The following is a 19,232-nucleotide window of genomic DNA, read 5'->3' as shown; positions in this document are numbered from 1 at the left end:
TGACAACTCCATGATAAGGGATGAAAAATAGTTAGTAACCATACTGGACAAATGTTGTCTCCTGTCACTTTGAATTGATGCTGCAGTACCTGTCCTGTCTGCGGTCATAGCAAAATCACTCCACAACCTGGTCAGAAAACCCCTCTGGCCAACGCCACTTCTGATTTCTGCCCCTCTAACACCTCTGGTCTGCTGGCCCCTGCAGCTCGTGTTAGAACGATCACGGGCGCTGTGTGCAGGGAATGCCAGAAGCAAACGGTCAATAACAGCTGATTGTTTGGTTGCTAATATTAGTTCCAAGTTCTCATGTGGCATTATATTTTGCAATTTGCCTTTATAGCGAGGATCAAGGAGGCAGGCCAACCAGTAATCGTCATCGTTCATCATTTTTGTTATGCGTGTGTCCCTTTTGAGGATACGTAAGGCATAATCCGCCATGTGGCCCAAAGTTCCAGTTCTCAAATCTGTGGTTGTGCTTGGTTGAGGGGCAGTTTCAGGCAAATCCACGTCACTTGTGTCCCTCCAAAAACCAGAACCCGGCCTTGCCGCGCCAACAATTTCCACTGGCCCCGGAAAAGCTTCCTCATTAAAAATATAATCATCCCCATCATCCTCCTCGTCCTCCTCCTCCTGTTCGCCCGCTACCTCGTCCTGTACACTGCCCTGGCCAGACAATGGCTGACTGTCATCAAGGCTTTCCTCTTCCTCAGCTGCAGACGCCTGATCCTTTATGTGCGTCAAACTTTGCATCAGCAGACGCATTAGGGGGATGCTCATGCTTATGATGGCGTCATCTGCACTTACCAGCCATGTGCATTCCTCAAAACACTGAAGGACTTGACAGAGGTCTTGTAGCTTCGACCACTGCACACCTGACAACTCCATGTCTGCCATCCAACTGCCTGCCCATGTATGTGTATCCTCCCACAAATACATAACAGCATGCCTCTGTTCGCACAGCCTCTGAAGCATGTGCAGTGTGGAGTTCCACCTTGTTGCAACATCGATTATTAGGCGATGCTGGGGAAGCTTCAAAGATCGCTGATGGTTCTGCATACGGCTGGAGTGTAAGGGCGAACGGCGGATGTGCGAGCAAAGTCTGCGCACCTTCAGGAGCAGGTCGGGTAACCCCAGATAACTTTTCAGGAAGCACTGCACCACCAGGTTCAAGGTGTGAGCCAGGCAAGGAATGTGTTTCAGTTGTGAAAGGGCTATGGCAGCCATAAAATTCCTTCCGTTATCACTGACTACCTTGCCTGCCTCAAGATGTACACTGCCCAGCCATGACTGAGTTTCTTGCTGCAAGAACTCGGACAGAACTTCCGCGGTGTGTCTGTTGTCGCCCAAACACTTCATTCCTGACGCTGGCCACTAGCTGTTCCATAATGGGACACCTCATGTGCAACAGTGGCAGCTGCGGATGGAGTGGTCGTGCGACTGCAGTCTGTGGACAAGCTCTCGCTTCTGCTGGAGGATGAGGAGGAGGAGGAGGGGGGCGAACGCCTACATCCAACTGTTTCCTAGACCATGGGCTAGGCAGAACTGTCACAATATGGCTGTCCCCTGTGGACCCTGCATCCACCACATTAACCCAGTGTGCCGTGATGGACACGTAACGTCCCTGGCCATGCCTACTGGTCCATGCATCTGTTGTGAGGTGCACCTTTCTACTGACAGATTGCCTGGGTGCATGAACAATGCGGTCTTTTACATGCTGGTGGAGGGCTGGGATTGCTTTTTTTGCAAAGAAGTTTCGACTGGGTATGTCGTAGCATGGTACTGCATAGTCCATCAGGGCTTTGAAAGCTTTGCTTTCAATTAACAGGTAGGGCATCATCTCTAACGAGATTAGTCTAGCAATGTGGGCGTTCAAACCCTGTGTACGTGGATGAGAGGATGAGTACTTCCTTTTCCTAATGAGAGTCTCTTGTAGGGTGAGCTGGACTGGAGAGCTGCATATGGTGGAACTAGCGGGGGTGATGGTGGACATGGCAGACTGAGATAGGGTTGGTGATGGTATTTTTGCAGTTGGCCTACATACAGTGTTTCCTACCACGAACCTGGTGATTCCCTGACTGCTTTGGCCTTGTGACGAAACCTCCACATTTGCTGCAGGTGGTGTCGTTAATGGTGGGCTTACAGTGAGGGAAGGAATGTAGCGTTGCTGACTAGCTTCATTGATAGAGAGTGCAACAACGTTACGGGACGTTAGGTAGTTAGTCCAGGCTTGCAAGTGCATGGTGGTTAAATGTCTACGCATGCAACTTGTATTTAGATTTTTTACATTCTGACCTCTGCTGAAGGTCCTTGAGCATTTCTTACAGATGACTTTGCACTGATCATTTGGATCTTGGTTAAAAAATTGCCAGACTGCACTCTTCCTACTATCGAATACCTTTTCAGGCATTGCACACTGAGCTACTTTTACCGGATGGCCACGCTGTCCTACAACTGTTTTTGGTTTTGACACACGTTTTTGGCCAGATTCGGGCCTGCCAGATGAAAGCTGTCGCAATGTTGATGCCTGCTGTGGCTCCTCCTCCTCCGCTTCAGAGCTACTGCCGGCGGCACCCTGTTCCCCCAATGGCTGCCAATCGGGGTCAACAACTGGGTCATCTATCACCTCCTCTTTAATGTCATGTGCACCTTCCTCTGTGTCACCGTGTAAGCCGCTGCTATAGCGTTCGGGACGGGGTACCATAGTCAGGGTCAGATTCTGGCTCAGTACACTGCGAGGGCAATGTTGTGATCTGAGTCAATGGAAAAGCATAATCATCTAGCTGTGGCTGTGCATTTGTGCACTCCATGTCCGATTCATCTTGTAATGGGCATGGCCTGTTAACAATTTCCCTTTCTAACCCAGGCACGGTATGTGTAAAGAGCTCCATGGAGTAACCCGTTGTGTCACCTGACGCATCCTTCTCTGTTGTTCTGGGTGAAGGACACAAGGAAGCGACTTGTTCCTGACCGGGAGCATCCACTGACGATGCGCTGCTTTTAAATTTTGCACTTTCCGAAGAGGAGGCGAAAGATCTAGAGGCAGAGTCAGCAAGGAAAGCCAAAACTTGTTCCTGCTTCTCCGGCTTTAAAAGCGTTTTTCCTACTCCCAGAAAAGGGAGCGTTCAAGGCCTTGTGTAGCCAGACGATGATGCTGGCTCAACAACTCAAGACGTAGGTGCTATATTGCTTTTCCCACAACCACCTGATGCTCCACCACCACTACCATCATTACCAGCTGGCAATGACCGCCCACGGCCACGACCTCTTCCACCAGACTTCTTCATTCTTGGAAAAATGTAACCAAACTAACAAACGTTATATGGTACTGTAAAACCAGTTAGAAGGTGTACGTAAACTTGTTGTGAGTTTAAATCTCCCTTTATAGGTGTGTGAGACTGCTGGGAAAATCAGGCCCACTGTATTACACTACACAGTTTGAGTGGCAGAAATTGGATGACAGATGCCACAAACAGGACTGACGCAGATGCACTCAGTGGCAATATAAATCTCCCTTTTTTATGTGTGGCAGACAGCAGGAAAAAATCAGGCCCACTGTATTACACTACAGTTTGAGTGGCAAAAAGTGGATGACCGATGCCACAAACAGGACTGACGCAGATGCACTCAGTGGCAATACAAATCTCCCTTTTTTATGTGTGGGAGACAGCAGGAAAAAATCAGGCCCACTGTATTACACTACAATTTGAGTGGCAGAAAGTGGATGACAGATGCCACAAAACAGGACTGACGCAGATGCACTCAGTGGCAATACAAATCTTCCTTTTTTATGTGTGGGAGAATGCAGGAAAAAATCAGGCCCACTGTATTACACTACACAGTTCAAGTAGCAGAAAGTGGTTGGCAGATATATCCAATAATACAAGGGCTGTAGTAGAATTTCAGTCTCCCTACTATGATCAAAGGACAAGTATGGCAGCAATAAAAAAGGGCTGCTGCACACAAGGGTGTGGACAAAGAAACAAGAGAACTGTGCAGAAAAGAAGGAGCAACAGGATTTTTGCTTTGAAAAAAGCAGTTGGTTTGCACAGAGGCGTACAAACAGCAATGCAGCTATAAGGGAGCCTTAGAATGCAGCCTAATAAGCTACAGAGCTGATACACCCAAAAAAAAATCCTCCACTGTCCCTGCAAAGAAAAGGTCATATTGGACAGTGGAAATCGCTACAGCACAAGCGGTTTGGGGGTTAATATTCCCTTCCTAACAATATCCCTGCTTCAGACGAAGCTACAGCAACCTCTCCCTATCCTCAGATCGGCAGAAGTAAGATGGCGGTCAGTGTGCACGCCCCTTTATAGCCCCTGTGACGCCGCAGAAAGCAAGCCAATCACTGTAATGCCCTTCTCTAAGATGGTGGGGACTGAGACCTATATCATCACGCTGCCCACACTCTGCGTCCACCTTCATTGGCTGAGAAATGGCGCAGAACGCGTCATTTGAAATGCGACTTTGGCGCGAAGATCGCCGACTGCGTGGCCGATCCCACACTGGGATCGGCTCGGGTTTCACGAAACCCGACTTTGCCAAAAGCCGGCGACTTATGAAATTGACCGATCCGTTTCGCTCAACCCTAATCAGGAGTAAAACAGTTTAACAGGTTTATTGCTATGCAGCATAAATGAGATGGATTTAAAAGAATAACATGCAATACAAGTAACTGTGCTCTGTCAAAATCATATACACATCACACTCTAATTCTACCTCAAACCTGCAAGTATAACGAAGCACGATTTTTGTTTCTTCTGGTTTAACTCAGTCCAACCGTTGGGGTCCAGTTGCCGCGAATGTTGGCACGCAAATGAGAACAGTTGGTGCACTTAGATAAATATTAATGGCCATAGTCTGGGCTGTAGTGTACTCACTGTAAATAGCGCTGGTAGAACCACAAGTCTAAGAAGGGCACTCCCTGCACGTATCCAACGGTCGGATGGTTCTCTGGACACCAGCTGGGCGCGGCCGGATTCAGTCCTTTTTTACGGTGGGAGTGCCGGCAGAACTCTCCAAGTTCTTGATGTAACTTGCTTCAGAGGGTAAAAAAAAAAGGCGCGCTCTCTCCAGCAGTGCGGGTATATCCGAGGGGACAGTAACACTGCAGCATAGAGGGATACAAATCCGCCGCGCTCAGTCTCTCACAGCAAGTTGCCACGCTCTTTTCTTTCTCTGAACTCTTGCTTTCACTTTCTGCCCAGCTCCTCCCTCCAAGTCCCTCCTCATCCAATCAAGGCTGTGTCATCTGACTGAAACAAGGGTACCTGGGAATTGTAGTCCACTGCAGCTCAGGGGAAAATCTACTAATGTCGGTAGGTAGAAAAACTCACACAATTGCAGTCCAAAAAGTTCCCATAAAACCATAACTTTATTAATACAAAAATTACATATATAAAAAGCTGTGAAAAGGTTAATAAACCACAGGGAGAGACAGGATACGCACTATATGGCAGAACATATGCCCACAGGCTCAAGGCCAACTGGCTGCAGTAACATCAGTACGGCGAAATAGACACACAGTAGGGGGCCTATAGTAAATAATATGGCAAGTAGATAACCCCAACAACCGCATCCTAATAGCACAACATTATAAACAGTGTATGTGGAATAGCTACCTGATGGTATCACAGTCAGAAGCCAGGAGCACACCCCTGGCTTCTGACTGTGATACCATCAGGTAGCTATTCCACATACACTGTTTATAATGTTGTGCTATTAGGATGCGGTTGTTGGGGTTATCTACTTGCCATATCATTTACTATAGGCCCCCTACTGTGTGTCTATTTCGCCGTACTGATGTTACTGCAGCCAGTTGGCCTTGAGCCTGTGGGCATATGTTCTGCCATATAGTGCGTATCCTGTCTCTCCCTGTGGTTTATTAACCTTTTCACAGCTTTTTATATATGTAATTTTTGTATTAATAAAGTTATGGTTTTATGGGAACTTTTTGGACTGCAATTGTGAGTTTTTCTACCAGATGGTTGGCAGTTGTTTCCTGACTGCGGTCCGGATATACATGCATTGAGGCACACTGAGATTGATTTATGGGTATTGACGTACATGGGTGTCTCTGCATGACTATGTTTGTAACATTCATTATTTGTATTAATGTCGGTAGGTCCCTGTTTAACAGCAGCTGCAAAGCTCTTCTTGGTGTCTGTAAGTCCCAGTATATCAGTAGCTGCCCTGACAGTTCCCAGTGTAGGTGTTACATGTGAAACAAGTAACTAACACAGAACAGGAGAAATGAAACTTGTCATCTTGCAAACACATTTTTGCGTCTCTCTCAGCTCTGCTGTATTGCACTACTTACAGAATATTTATACTTATACTTATGTATGATTACTTACAGAACATGAAATTCAAGGGAAAAGAAAGCGGTCACTAGGGAGCGCTGTGAGGGTCACAGTTAGAATTGAAAGCAAAAGGTCCACCGCAGCTCCAGCTGTTAACCTTCTAGGAGGATACAAAATGCAGTAAATAGTAATAACGGTCCTAGGAGTGCTGGAAATGAGACCAAAACAAGGATTTTAGTGTTGAACCACAACGCGTTTCAACAGTTAAACCGTCTTCATCAGGTGGAAGTTTCCACCTGATGAAGACGATTTAACCGTTGAAACGCGTTGTGGTTCAACACTAAAATCCTTGTTTTGGTCTCATTTCCAGCGCTCCTAGGACCGTTATTACTATTTACTGTACTTACAGAACATGACTTTATTTGTGTTTGTCAAAAGTGTGAACATTGTCTTTGCAACAAAAGTGTTAGTTCTTAAAGGCCAGGACTAGCAACTTTCTATTCCTGACAATATGTGGGGGCCAGAAAATATTTCCAGTCCTCTTATAAAATGCATGTGCCCTAATAAGTCATAAATTAAGGTGTTGTCCTGAAGGGACAGTCGCTAACACTGTCCTTTCATGCTCCATCTTTCTAAGGTTCATTTGCCTCAGTATATGTGTGGCAGCTATCTTTTGTTCTTTTGCTGTGTGTTTTTTTCACCAGTCTGGAATTTATTAGCATTCAGACATTGCTGTAAATGAAATCAGCTCTCCATACACTGAGTTTGTATTGGATCTCAGAACACTCAGCAAGGTGGAGGGGTACCAGCTAGACTGGATGAATCCAAGACTTCAATAAAACGAAAACAGCCACACTCTCAGGTGATTGCAAATAGTGATACATTTATTTAATTTCTTATATTCACCACACATTGGATAATACATTAAACGATGGTACGAAAAGTGGTATGCCATAACATTTCAAACCAATCCTGGGTCTTTATCAAACATCACTATGGGAATTCACAAAGGATATACGTGTAGGGAAAATGGTCCCTCTTGTGATGTCAAACCGTGTGGCTCGTGGCCGAGGGATTCCGGTGTAGATCAGCGCTAGCTGTGCAGCTGATTAATTCTGATCCACACAGGAATGTTACGACATATTGCTTTTTGTACCATCGTTTAATGTATTATCCAACAGTGTGGTGAATATAAGAAACTAAATAAATTTATCACTATCTAATATATAATTGCCTAGAATACTACTTCCTGCAATTTGTGCCAACTTCCTGTCCGGAGCTAATGTCCGGAGCTAATGTCCGGAGATAAGTGACGTCAACAGTGTCCAGTGTCTGATTGGTTGCCGCCTGCTGCGAGCGACCAATCAGAAACGTGCCGTACTGTGACACACTCCGCCCGCCATTTTGGTGTGATTTTTGAATTTTTACCTCACAGCAAGTTTCTACTGCGTGGAGGCGGGCCCAGTGACGTTGCTCTTCAAGCTCCTGCCGAATTTCGTCAAAAAAATGATAATACCATTTACCAAAACTATATATATTTAGTTGTGAAGTGGTTCAGTGACATTTTCACACCAATTTTGAACTTTTGTTTGGTGTTTTCTCCATATACTGCCTATTATTTTTGTTCTTTCTTACTATTATTTATTAATTGTATTATTCTTACATTTGAATAAATAAAGTATATATGGATTCTAGACTCCCGATTCTTTAGAATCGGGCTGCCATCTAGTTTGAGATAATCTGAGAGTGCGGCTGTTTTCGCTTTACTGAGTTTATATGGAGCATGTGATGGACTTGTGTCTATACAGCAGCCTATCAGAGGAGGCAGAGCTGCACGAGAAGGCAGAAATCAGCTGCCTTAACCAATGATGAGACAGTAGGTGAGTCTCAGATTACTACAGACTCCCTGAAAACACTGTAGCTAAGATGTACTTACAATTCACAGCTCTGCTCTAATGACAATGAGCCAAAAAGCAGCCAATCAACAAGCTCAAGGAAAATAAATAACAGGTAAGCATCATTTGTAGGTATGATACTTATCTTCGCATTATTTTTTAACTCGTGACTGAGCAGTTTATTTAAATAATTCAGTGCAATGCTTATATAATTAAGACATGAAGCATTCTTTTCCTTACACACTGAATTCTTTTCTCATCAGGTCGTATTCTCGATAACAGCACAAAAGATCTCAAGTTTACTTTTACTACCCTTACTCCTTTCACAACCTATGATGCATACATCAGTGGAGAAACAAGTGCAGGTGTTGGGCCCCGATCCAACATATCTGTTTTCACTCCAGCAGAAGGTAACTGCATTTTTGTTACAGTATTTCTCTCTTGACCTACATACACCATACTGTATAAATGTGGAACATGTACAATACGCTGTAATAGTTATTGCTGCCACAAGCAGCACAGTGAACCAAGGAATTAGATAAAAATCTATTGGGATAAGAAAGACTGAATTGCTAAGGTCTGGGATTCAAAAGCATTCACTGGGACTGTGCAATAAAAGCTTAATAGAAGTAGATGAGCTTTCCATTTTTCCATACAGTAAATTGTATTTATATGGCAAACATTACTTCTCCAGTATGTAGAAAATCTACAAGTTAAGGAAATGAGAGCAAGGAAAAAATGGTACAGATTACCATGATAATTAGGTATTATATTATAAAATTGTTGAGTTATGTCATAGCCCCTATTATGGCATGTGGAAGTAATAGAAAGGACTTTGAACCAGGATACTTGACCAGTAGAGTTGAGCGACCTTGACCTTTTTAGAGTCGAGCCGGGTTTCGCGAAACCCGACTATCTCAAAAGTCGGGTCGAGTGAAATCGGCCGATTATGACGTAAAGTCGGGATCGACCGAAACACGAAACCCAATGCAAGTCAATGGGGCAGCATAGTCGGCAGTGAGTGGGGGCCAGGAAAACACCTAGAGTGCCCATTTTAATGTCAAAACCATCCATTCTTCTTAATGAAGCTTGTCAAGCGTAATTTACCTTATAATAATTGGAAGGCATTTGAAATTGGTGGTCATTTGGCTAAAGTTGTGGTGGGTAGGGCTGGTTCAAGTAATTAGTGGGCCCAGGAAATCTGGACCACGTCACGGCAGTGGAGCAGGGAGAGGTAAGTATTTCAACTTTGCAAGTGCTGTGAACCTAAGCAAGCAGGGTGGGCCCACTCGTTGGCATTGGCACTGGCACAGGGCCCCTCAAAGTACAGCGGTGTGTTTGCACGGCGGGGGAGCCTCCCACCGGCAGCAACACTTTTGCGTACTATGAGAGGCCCTGTGCCAGTGACGTCGCCAACTAGTATTCCTCCCCCCACCTGATGAAGGAACCTGCACTTTCATCTACACCTTCCTCTTTGTCCCCGTGTAAGGTGGTATGGTATGCGGGAAGAGCAACCTGACTTTCAGCAGGGTCACAATGTTGTTGTGTAGCGTGCACGGGGAATGTTGCGTTATGGGTCAATGTACCAGCAGACTCATCTATCACTGGCTGGGCAATGGGCAGGATGAGGAGGAAACACAGATATAGGCCCAAAGAATAAAGTTGGCTAAATGCAGTTCAAAATTGGTAACACAGGAATAACCAGGGGGCATTGCAGTGGAGGACAACTGGAATGAGAGGCTGACACAGAGAGTAGGCCCAAATCAGTAAGTAGTCGAAATGCAGTTCAAAATTGGCAACCGTAGTAAACAGGCGGCACAGCTTTGTTCAGTGGAGGAGAACAGCAAGGAGTGGCAGACACCGATAGTAGGCCCCAACCCAACTAGTAGGCCAAATGCAGTCTAACATTAACAACTACTTAACGAGCGCCTGAAAACGGAATTTCAGGACAGGAAACCAGGAGAACAGCAAGGAGCGGCAGACACTGTTAGTAGGCCCCAAACCAACTAGTACGCCAAATGCAGTTGTTCCATTTAACCACAATTTAACGAGAGCCTGAAGATAGAAGCTCAGGAAAGGCAACCTGGAGAACACCTTGGAGTGGAACACACCATCTCTCTCCACCCCATACCCATTTTGTAGGCCTAATGCAGTGTAGTTTTCTACAACTACTAAACGAGAGTCGGAAGACCGAAGCAATGGCAAGGAAACCTGGGGAACACCTTGGAGTGTAACACACCATCTCTCTCCACCCGATACCCATTTTGTAGGCCTAATGCAGTGTAGTTTTCTACAACTACTAAACGAGAGTCTGAAGACCGAAGCAATGGCAAGGAAACCTGGGGAACACCTTGGAGTGTAACACACCATCTCTCTCCACCCGATACCCATTTTGTAGGCCTAATGCAGTGTAGTTTTCTACAACTACTAAACGAGAGTCGGAAGACCGACGCAATGGCAAGGAAACCTGGGGAACACCTTGGAGTGTAACACACCATCTCTCTCCACCCGATACCCATTTTGTAGGCCTAATGCAGTGTAGTTTTCTACAACTACTAAACGAGAGTCGGAAGACCGAAGCAATGGCAAGGAAACCTGGGGAACACCTTGGAGTGTAACACACCATCTCTCTCCACCCGATACCCATTTTGTAGGCCTAATGCAGTGTAGTTTTCTACAACTACTAAACGAGAGTCGGAAGACCGAAGCAATGGCAAGGAAACCTGGGGAACACCTTGGAGTGTAACACACCATCTCTCTCCACCCGATACCCATTTTGTAGGCCTAATGCAGTGTAGTTTTCTACAACTACTAAACGAGAGTCGGAAGACCGAAGCAATGGCAAGGAAACCTGGGGAATACCTTGGAGTGTAACACACCATCTCTCTCCACCCGATACCCATTTTGTAGGCCTAATGCAGTGTAGTTTTCTACAACTACTAAACGAGAGTCGGAAGACCGAAGCAATGGCAAGTAAACCTGGGGAACACCTTGGAGTGTAACACACCATCTCTCTCCACCCCATACCCAATTTGTAGGCCTAATGCAGCCTACTTTCCGACAACTACTAAACGAGAGCATGAAGATCGAAGCTCAGGAAAGGCAACCTGGGGAACACCTTGGAGTGTAACACACCCTCTCTCTACACCACGGAAGGGCTGATTCTTAGGAAGGAAGGCTGTCGGAAAGAAGCAGGGTGCGTCCGAGGGTGATTATATTCTTATTAGGTATATACTCACCCTCGGACGCGCCCTGCTTCTTTATTTGTAATGAATGTTTATTTGCAATGTGGTTTTGACTTACTCTATTTTTTTGGTAAATAATGATTTTATTATTTTCATTGTTTTGCATCTTCTTGGCAATAATATAAAGAAGACGCGACAGGACAACACTCGGTGGATGCCATATCTGTGTTTTAAATTGAAAAAAACTTTCAGTTAACTACTTGCAGGAGAAAGTTATTGTAGCTGGTGGCCATTTTTAGTACTGTACCAGATTTTTGTTGTATGTGTTTGTTTTTAATGTTAAAATGTCTGCATTTGATATCTCTCCAGTATTTTCTTTTTTATAAGCAAAATACTTATTTTTATATTTTCTGATGTTGGTTCAAGGGGTACACGGGCAGCAGTAGACAGGTCAGTGGAGGCCTAGTGGAAGGAGGGACCGCAGACAGGCTTCGAAGCCCTAACATAATAAATTGGGCTGGCTGTAGGCAATGTAAAATTGGTTCCAGGGGAACACGGGCGGCAGTAGACAGGTCAGTGGAGGCCTAGTGGAAGGAGGGACCGCAGACAGGCTTCGAAGCCCTAACATAATAAATTGGGCTGGCTGTAGGCAATTTAAAATTGGTTCCAGGGGAACACGGGCGGCAGTAGACAGGTCAGTGGAGGCCTAGTGGAAGGAGGGACCGCAGACAGGCTTCGAAGCCCTAACATAATAAATTGGGCTGGCTGTAGGCAATTTAAAATTGGTTCCAGGGGAACACGGGCAGCAGTGGCCTGGTCAGTGTAGTAGTAGTGGAAAGAACGGGCCGCAGACAGGCTTCGAAGCCCTAACATAATAAATTGGGCTGGCTGTAGGCAATTTAAAATTGGTTCCAGGGGAACACGGGCGGCAGTAGCCAGGTCAGTGTAGTAGTAGTGGAAAGAACGGGCCGCAGACAGGCTTCGAAGGCCTAACATAACAAAAATTGGGCTGTAGGCAATTTAAAATTGGTTCCAGGGGAACACGGGCGGCAGTAGACAGGTCAGTGGAGGCCTAATGGAAGGAGGGACCGCAGACAGGCTTCGAAGCCCTAACATAATAAATTGGGCTGGCTGTAGGCAATTTAAAATTGGTTCCAGGGGAACACGGGCAGCAGTAGGGCAGGTCAGTGGAGGCCTAGTGGAAGGAGGGACCGCAGACAGGCTTCAAAGCCCTAACATAATAAATTGGGCTGGCTGTAGGCAATTTAAAATTGGTTCCAGGGGAACACGGGCGGCAGTAGACAGGTCAGTGGAGGCCTAGTGGAAGGAGGGACCGCAGACAGGCTTCGAAGCCCTAACATAATAAATTGGGCTGGCTGTAGGCAATTTAAAATTGGTTCCAGGGGAACACGGGCAGCAGTAGACAGGTCAGTGGAGGCCTAGTGGAAGGAGTGACCACAGACAGGCTTCGAAGGCCTAACATAAGAAAAATGTCAATACAATGGTATTGACAGTGCCAGGCATTGAAGGATGTCAGCGCATAGACTAAACATTGGTGGAGCTGTGAGAGAAAATTTTGCAAGTCGTAGAGCACTGTTTGACCTGGGGGGGGACTGTCTTGTGGCCGGCGGTACAGGCCCAGGGCCCCTCATATTACAACGGTGTGTCTGACGTTGGGTGCGCACCACCACCGCCAGACACTTTATTGTACTATGAGGGACCTAGTGGCAGTGCCGTCGACCAAAACCGGGCACACCCACCTCTTCAGACAAACAGTACTCTCACGGGTGCTGGCGCCAAGTGGCGATACCACGGCCCCGTGTGGGGACTTTGGCCATTTAGGGAGGTGTTAACATGTCGGATGCTGGACAATCAGGTGCTGCAAATTACAAGATTGGAAAAGTCGTTCAGAATAGTCCACAGGCAAGACCTTTACATAGGAAAGCTAGGTGTCAGCCGGGCAAGGTGGGGCAAAAGATTTCGAAATCCAGTTGTGGTTCATTTTAATGAAGGTTAGATCATCTACATTTTGGGTAGCCAGACGAGTCCTTTTTTCTGTTAGTATTGAACCTGCAGCACTGAATACTCTTTCTGATAGGACACTAGCTGCCGGGCAAGCAAGCTCCTGCAATGCATATTCTGCCAATTCTGGCCAGGTGTCTAATTTTGATGCCCAGTAATCAAATGGGAATGACGGTTGAGGGAGAACGTCGATAAGGGATGAAAAATAGTTAGTAACCATACTGGACAAATGTTGTCTCCTGTCACTTTGAATTGATGCTGCAGTACCTGTCCTGTCTGCGGTCATAGCAAAATCACTCCACAACCTGGTCAGAAAACCCCTCTGGCCAACGCCACTTCTGATTTCTGCCCCTCTAACACCTCTGGTCTGCTGGCCCCTGCAGCTCGTGTTAGAACGATCACGGCGCTGTGTGCAGGGAATGCCAGAAGCAAACGGTCAATAACAGCTGATTGTTTGGTTGCTAATATTAGTTCCAAGTTCTCATGTGGCATTATATTTTGCAATTTGCCTTTATAGCGAGGATCAAGGAGGCAGGCCAACCAGTAATCGTCATCGTTCATCATTTTTGTTATGCGTGTGTCCCTTTTGAGGATACGTAAGGCATAATCCGCCATGTGGCCCAAAGTTCCAGTTCTCAAATCTGTGGTTGTGCTTGGTTGAGGGGCAGTTTCAGGCAAATCCACGTCACTTGTGTCCCTCCAAAAACCAGAACCCGGCCTTGCCGCGCCAACAATTTCCACTGGCCCCGGAAAAGCTTCCTCATTAAAAATATAATCATCCCCATCATCCTCCTCGTCCTCCTCCTCCTGTTCGCCCGCTACCTCGTCCTGTACACTGCCCTGGCCAGACAATGGCTGACTGTCATCAAGGCTTTCCTCTTCCTCAGCTGCAGACGCCTGATCCTTTATGTGCGTCAAACTTTGCATCAGCAGACGCATTAGGGGGATGCTCATGCTTATTATGGCGTTGTCTGCACTAACCAGCCGTGTGCATTCCTCAAAACACTGAAGGACTTGACACATGTCTTGAATCTTCGACCACTGCACACCTGACAACTCCATGTCTGCCATCCTACTGCCTGCCCGTGTATGTGTATCCTCCCACAAAAACATAACAGCCCGCCTCTGTTCACACAGTCTCTGAAGCATGTGCAGTGTTGAGTTCCACCTTGTTGCAACGTCTATGATTAGGCGATGCTGGGGAAGGTTCAAAGAACGCTGATAGGTCTGCATACGGCTGGAGTGTACGGGCGAACGGCGGATATGTGAGCAAAGTCCACGCACTTTGAGGAGCAGGTCGGATAACCCCGGATAACTTTTCAGGAAGCACTGCACCACCAGGTTCAAGGTGTGAGCCAGGCAAGGAATGTGTTTCAGTTGGGAAAGGGAGATGGCAGCCATGAAATTCCTTCCGTTATCACTCACTACCTTGCCTGCCTCAAGATCTACAGTGCCCAGCCACGACTGCGTTTCTTTCTGCAAGAACTCGGACAGAACTTCAGCGGTGTGTCTGTTGTCGCCCAAACACTTCATAGCCAATACAGCCTGCTGACGTTTGCCAGTAGCTGCCCCATAATGGGAGACCTGGTGTGCAACAGTGGCAGCTGCGGATGGAGTGGTTGTGCGACTGCGGTCTGTGGACGAGGTCTCGCTTCTGCAGGAGGACGAGGAGGGGGTGCGAACGGCTACAGCCAACTGTTTCCTAGACCGTGGGCTAGGCAGAACTGTCCCAAACTTGCTGTCCCCTGTGGACCCTGCATCCACCACATTTACCCAGTGTGCCGTGATGGACACGTAACGTCCCTGGCCATGCCTACTGGTCCATGCATCTGTTGTCAGGTGCACCTTTGTGCTCACAGATTGCCTGAGTGCATGGACGATGCGCTCTTTAACATGCTGGTGGAGGGCTGGGATGGCTTTTCTGGAAAAAAAGTGTCGACTGGGTAGCTCGTAGCGTGGTACAGCGTAGTCCATCAGGGCTTTGAAAGCTTCGCTTTCAACTAACCGGTAGGGCATCATCTCTAACGAGATTAGTCTAGCTATGTGGGCGTTCAAACCCTGTGTACGCGGATGCGAGGCTAAGTACTTCCTTTTTCTAACCATAGTCTCATGTAGGGTGAGCTGGACTGGAGAGCTGGAGATCGTGGAACTAGCGGGGGTGCCGGTGGACATGGCAGACTGAGAGACGGTGGGAGATGGTATTGTTGCCGCCGGTGCCCTAGATGCAGTGTTTCCTACTACGAAACTGGTGATTCCCTGACCCTGACTGCTTTGGCCTGGCAAAGAAACCTGCACAGATACTGCAGGTGGTGCGGAAAATGGTGGCCCTACACTGCCGGAAGGGATGTTGCGTTGATGAGTAGCTTCATTGGCCGAGGGTGCTACAACCTTAAGGGACGTTTGGTAGTTAGTCCAAGCTTGCAAATGCATGGTGGTTAAATGTCTATGCATGCAACTTGTATTGAGACTTTTCAGATTCTGCCCTCTGCTTAAGGTAGTTGAACATTTTTGTCAGATGACTTTGCGCTGATCAATTGGATGTTGTTTAAAAAAATTCCAGACTGCACTCTTTCTAGCATCGGATACCTTTTCAGGCATTGCAGACTGAGCTTTAACCGGATGGCCACGCTGTCCTCCAACAGGTTTTGACTTTGCCACGCGTTTTGGGCAAGATACGGGCCCGGCAGATGGAACCTGTTGCGATGTTGATGCCTGCTGTGGCCCCTCCTCCTCCGCTTCAGAACTGCTGCCGCCTGCACCCTGTTCCCCCAATGGCTGCCAATCGGGGTCAAGAACTGGGTCATCTATTACCTCTTCTTGTAGCTCGTGTGCAACTTCGTCTGTGTCACCGTGTCGGTCGGTGGTATAGCGTTCGTGATGGGGCAACATAGTCTCATCAGTGTCTGATTCTTGATCAGCACCCTGCGAGGGCAATGTTGTGGTCTGAGTCAAAGGACCAGCATAGTAGTCTGGCTGTGGCTGTGCATCAGTGCACTCCATGTCAGATTCAACTTGTAATGGGCATTGACTGTTAACTGCTTCACTTTCTAAGCCAGGGACGGTATGTGTAAAGAGCTCCATGGAGTAACCCGTTGTGTCGCCTGCTGCATTCTTCTCTGTTGTTGTTTTTGCTGAAGAGGACAAGGAAGCGACTTGTCCCTGACCGTGAACATCCACTAACGACGCGCTGCTTTTACTTTTACCAGTTTCACGAGAGGAGGCAAAAGAGCTAGAGGCTGAGTCAGCAAGACAAGCCAAAACTTGCTCTTGCTGCTCTGGCTTTAAAAGCGGTTTTCCTACTCCCAGAAAAGGGAGCGTTCGAGGCCTTGTGTAGCCAGACGACGAACCTGGCTCCACAGCTCCAGACTTAGGTGCAATATTTTTTTTCCCACGACCACCTGATGCTCCACCACTACCACTACCCTCATTACCAGCTGACAATGAACGCCCCCGGCCACGACCTCTTCCACCAGACTTCCTCATTGTTTTAAAAACGTTACCAAACTAACGGTATTTGTTGCTGTCACACAACTTACACGGTGAGCTATAACTTCAGTATGATTTAGCTACCCCTTTACAGGTGGGTGAGACCACAACGAAAATCAGGCACAATGTTACACACTCTGTTGTTGGTGGCAACAAATGAGAGAGATGCCACACACGCAGGACTGTCACTGAAGCGCAAATGTAAATATTAATCTCCCACTGATTTTTTTTTTTTTTTTTAAAAAGGGAGACTTTAGAAAAAAAAATATAATAAAAAAAAATGTTTTTTTAAGGAAGAATTTATAAACCAAATAAAATGAAATGATTGTTTCAGGGAGGATTTAGAAAACAAATAAAAAAAAAAAATAGGCTTTGTAGGGCCCACTGAGTGAGAGAGGACGCACACAGGAGTCAGGAGTGGCACACAAGCCCAGAGGCCAATATTTATCTCCCACTGATTGATTTAGTGATTTTTTCAGGTAGATTTTGGAACCCAAATCAAGCAAAAAAATTAATAGGCTTTCTATGGCCCACAATTGGAGAGAGAGAGAGATGGCACACCCAGGAGTCAAGACTGGCACACAAGCAGTATGGGCAATATTAATCTCCCACTGATTTGATTTTTTTTTTTTTTTTCAGGGAGACTTTAGAAAAAAAAAATACAAAAAAATGAATTTTTCAGGAAGAATTTAGAAACAAAATAAAATAAAATGATTGTTTCAGGGAGAATTTAGAAAACAAATAAAAAAAAAAATAGGCTTTGTAGGGCCCACTGAGTGAGAGAGGACGCACACAGGAGTCAGGAGTGGCACACAAGCCCAGAGGCCAATATTTATCTCCCACTGATTGATTTAGTGATTTTTTCAGGTAGATTTTGGAACCCAAATCAAGCAAAAAAATTAATAGGCTTTCTATGGCCCACAATTGGAGAGAGAGAGATGGCACACCCAGGAGTCAAGACTGGCACACAAGCAGAAAGGGCAATATTAATCTCCCACTGATTTGATTTTTTTTTTTTTTAACCCCTTCCCGATCTTTGACGCATACGCTGCGTCATGAAAGTCGGTGCCATTCCGACCCATGAAGCAGCGTATGCATCATGGCGGAATCGCGTTCCTGCAGGCCGGGTGAAAGGGTTAACTGTAATTTCACCCGGCCTGCAGGGACAGGAGGAGTTGTACTTTAGCCCAGGGGGGGTGGCTTCACCCCCCCGTGGCTACAATCGCTCTGATTGGCTGTTGAAAGTGAAACTGCCAATCAGAGCGATTTGTAATATTTCACCTAAAAAACTGGTGAAATATTACAATCCAGCCATGGCCGATGCTGCAATATCATCGGCCATGGCTGGAAACACTAATGTGCCCCAACCCCACCGATCGCCCCCCCAGCCCTCCGATCTGTGGTCCGCTCCCCTCCGTCCTGTGCTCCGCTCCCCCGTCCTCCTGTCCGCTCCCCCGTGCTCCAATCCCACCCCCCGTGCTCCAATCCCACCCCCCTGCACTCCGATCCACCCCCCCGCACTGCGATCCACCCCCCGCACTCCAATCCACCCCCCGTTCTCCGATCCACCCCCCGTGTTACGATCCCCCCCATGCTCCGATCCACCCCCCGTGCTCCGCCGCCCCCTCGTGCCCTGATCTCCCCCCCCCCTTATACTTACCTAGCCTCCCGGGGTCCGTCCGTCTTCTTTCCTTGGCGACGCCATCTTCCAAAATGGCGGGCGCATGCGCAGTGCGCCCGCCGAACCTGCCGGCTGGCAGATTCGTTCCAGAGTGAATTTTGATCACTGTGATAAAACCTCACAGTGATCAAAATAAAAAAAACAGTAAATGACCCCCCCCTTTGTCACCCCCATAGGTAGGGACAATAATAAAATAAATAATTTTTTTTTTTCCCCACTAAGGTTGGAGTTACAACTAGGGTTAGGGTTAGGGTTAGGGATAGGGTTAGGGGTAGGGTTAGGGGTAGGGTTAGGGTTAGGGTTAGGAATGTGCACACGTATTCTGGTCCTCTGCAGATTTTTCCGCAGCGGATTTCAGAAATCCGCAGTGCTAAACCGCTGTGGATTTATCGCGGATTTACCACGGTTTCTCTGCGCATTTCACTGCGGTTTTACAACTGCGATTTTCTATTGGAGCAGTTGTAAAACTGCTGCGGAATCCGCAGAAAGAAGTGATATGCTGCGGAATGTAAACCCCTGCGTTTCCGTGCAGTTTTTCCGCAGCATGTGCACAGCGATTTTTGTTTCCCATAGGTTTACATTGAACTGTAAACTCATGCGAAACTGCTGCGGATCCGCAGCGTTTTCCGCAGCGTGTGCACATACCTTTAGAATTAGGCTA

At 46.9% G+C, this 19,232-nt stretch overlaps 1 protein-coding gene across 1 annotated transcript in view; it reads left to right on the top strand.

Moving 5' to 3' along the window:
• PTPRQ (protein tyrosine phosphatase receptor type Q) overlaps positions 1-19,232 on the top strand; it is a 536,318-nt gene that overhangs the window by 55,305 nt on the left and 461,781 nt on the right. Inside the window, exon 5 of the mRNA XM_069762319.1 lies at positions 8,461-8,607. Within this exon, the coding sequence (XP_069618420.1) occupies positions 8,461-8,607 (147 nt within the window). The remainder of the gene's footprint in view (positions 1-8,460; positions 8,608-19,232) is intronic.

This window comes from Ranitomeya imitator, chromosome 4 (genome assembly GCF_032444005.1).
Source record: "Ranitomeya imitator isolate aRanImi1 chromosome 4, aRanImi1.pri, whole genome shotgun sequence".
Lineage (NCBI taxonomy): Eukaryota > Metazoa > Chordata > Amphibia > Anura > Dendrobatidae > Ranitomeya > Ranitomeya imitator.
Note: the sequence above shows the minus strand (reverse complement) of the source record. Positions and strands in the feature narration are given on the sequence as shown.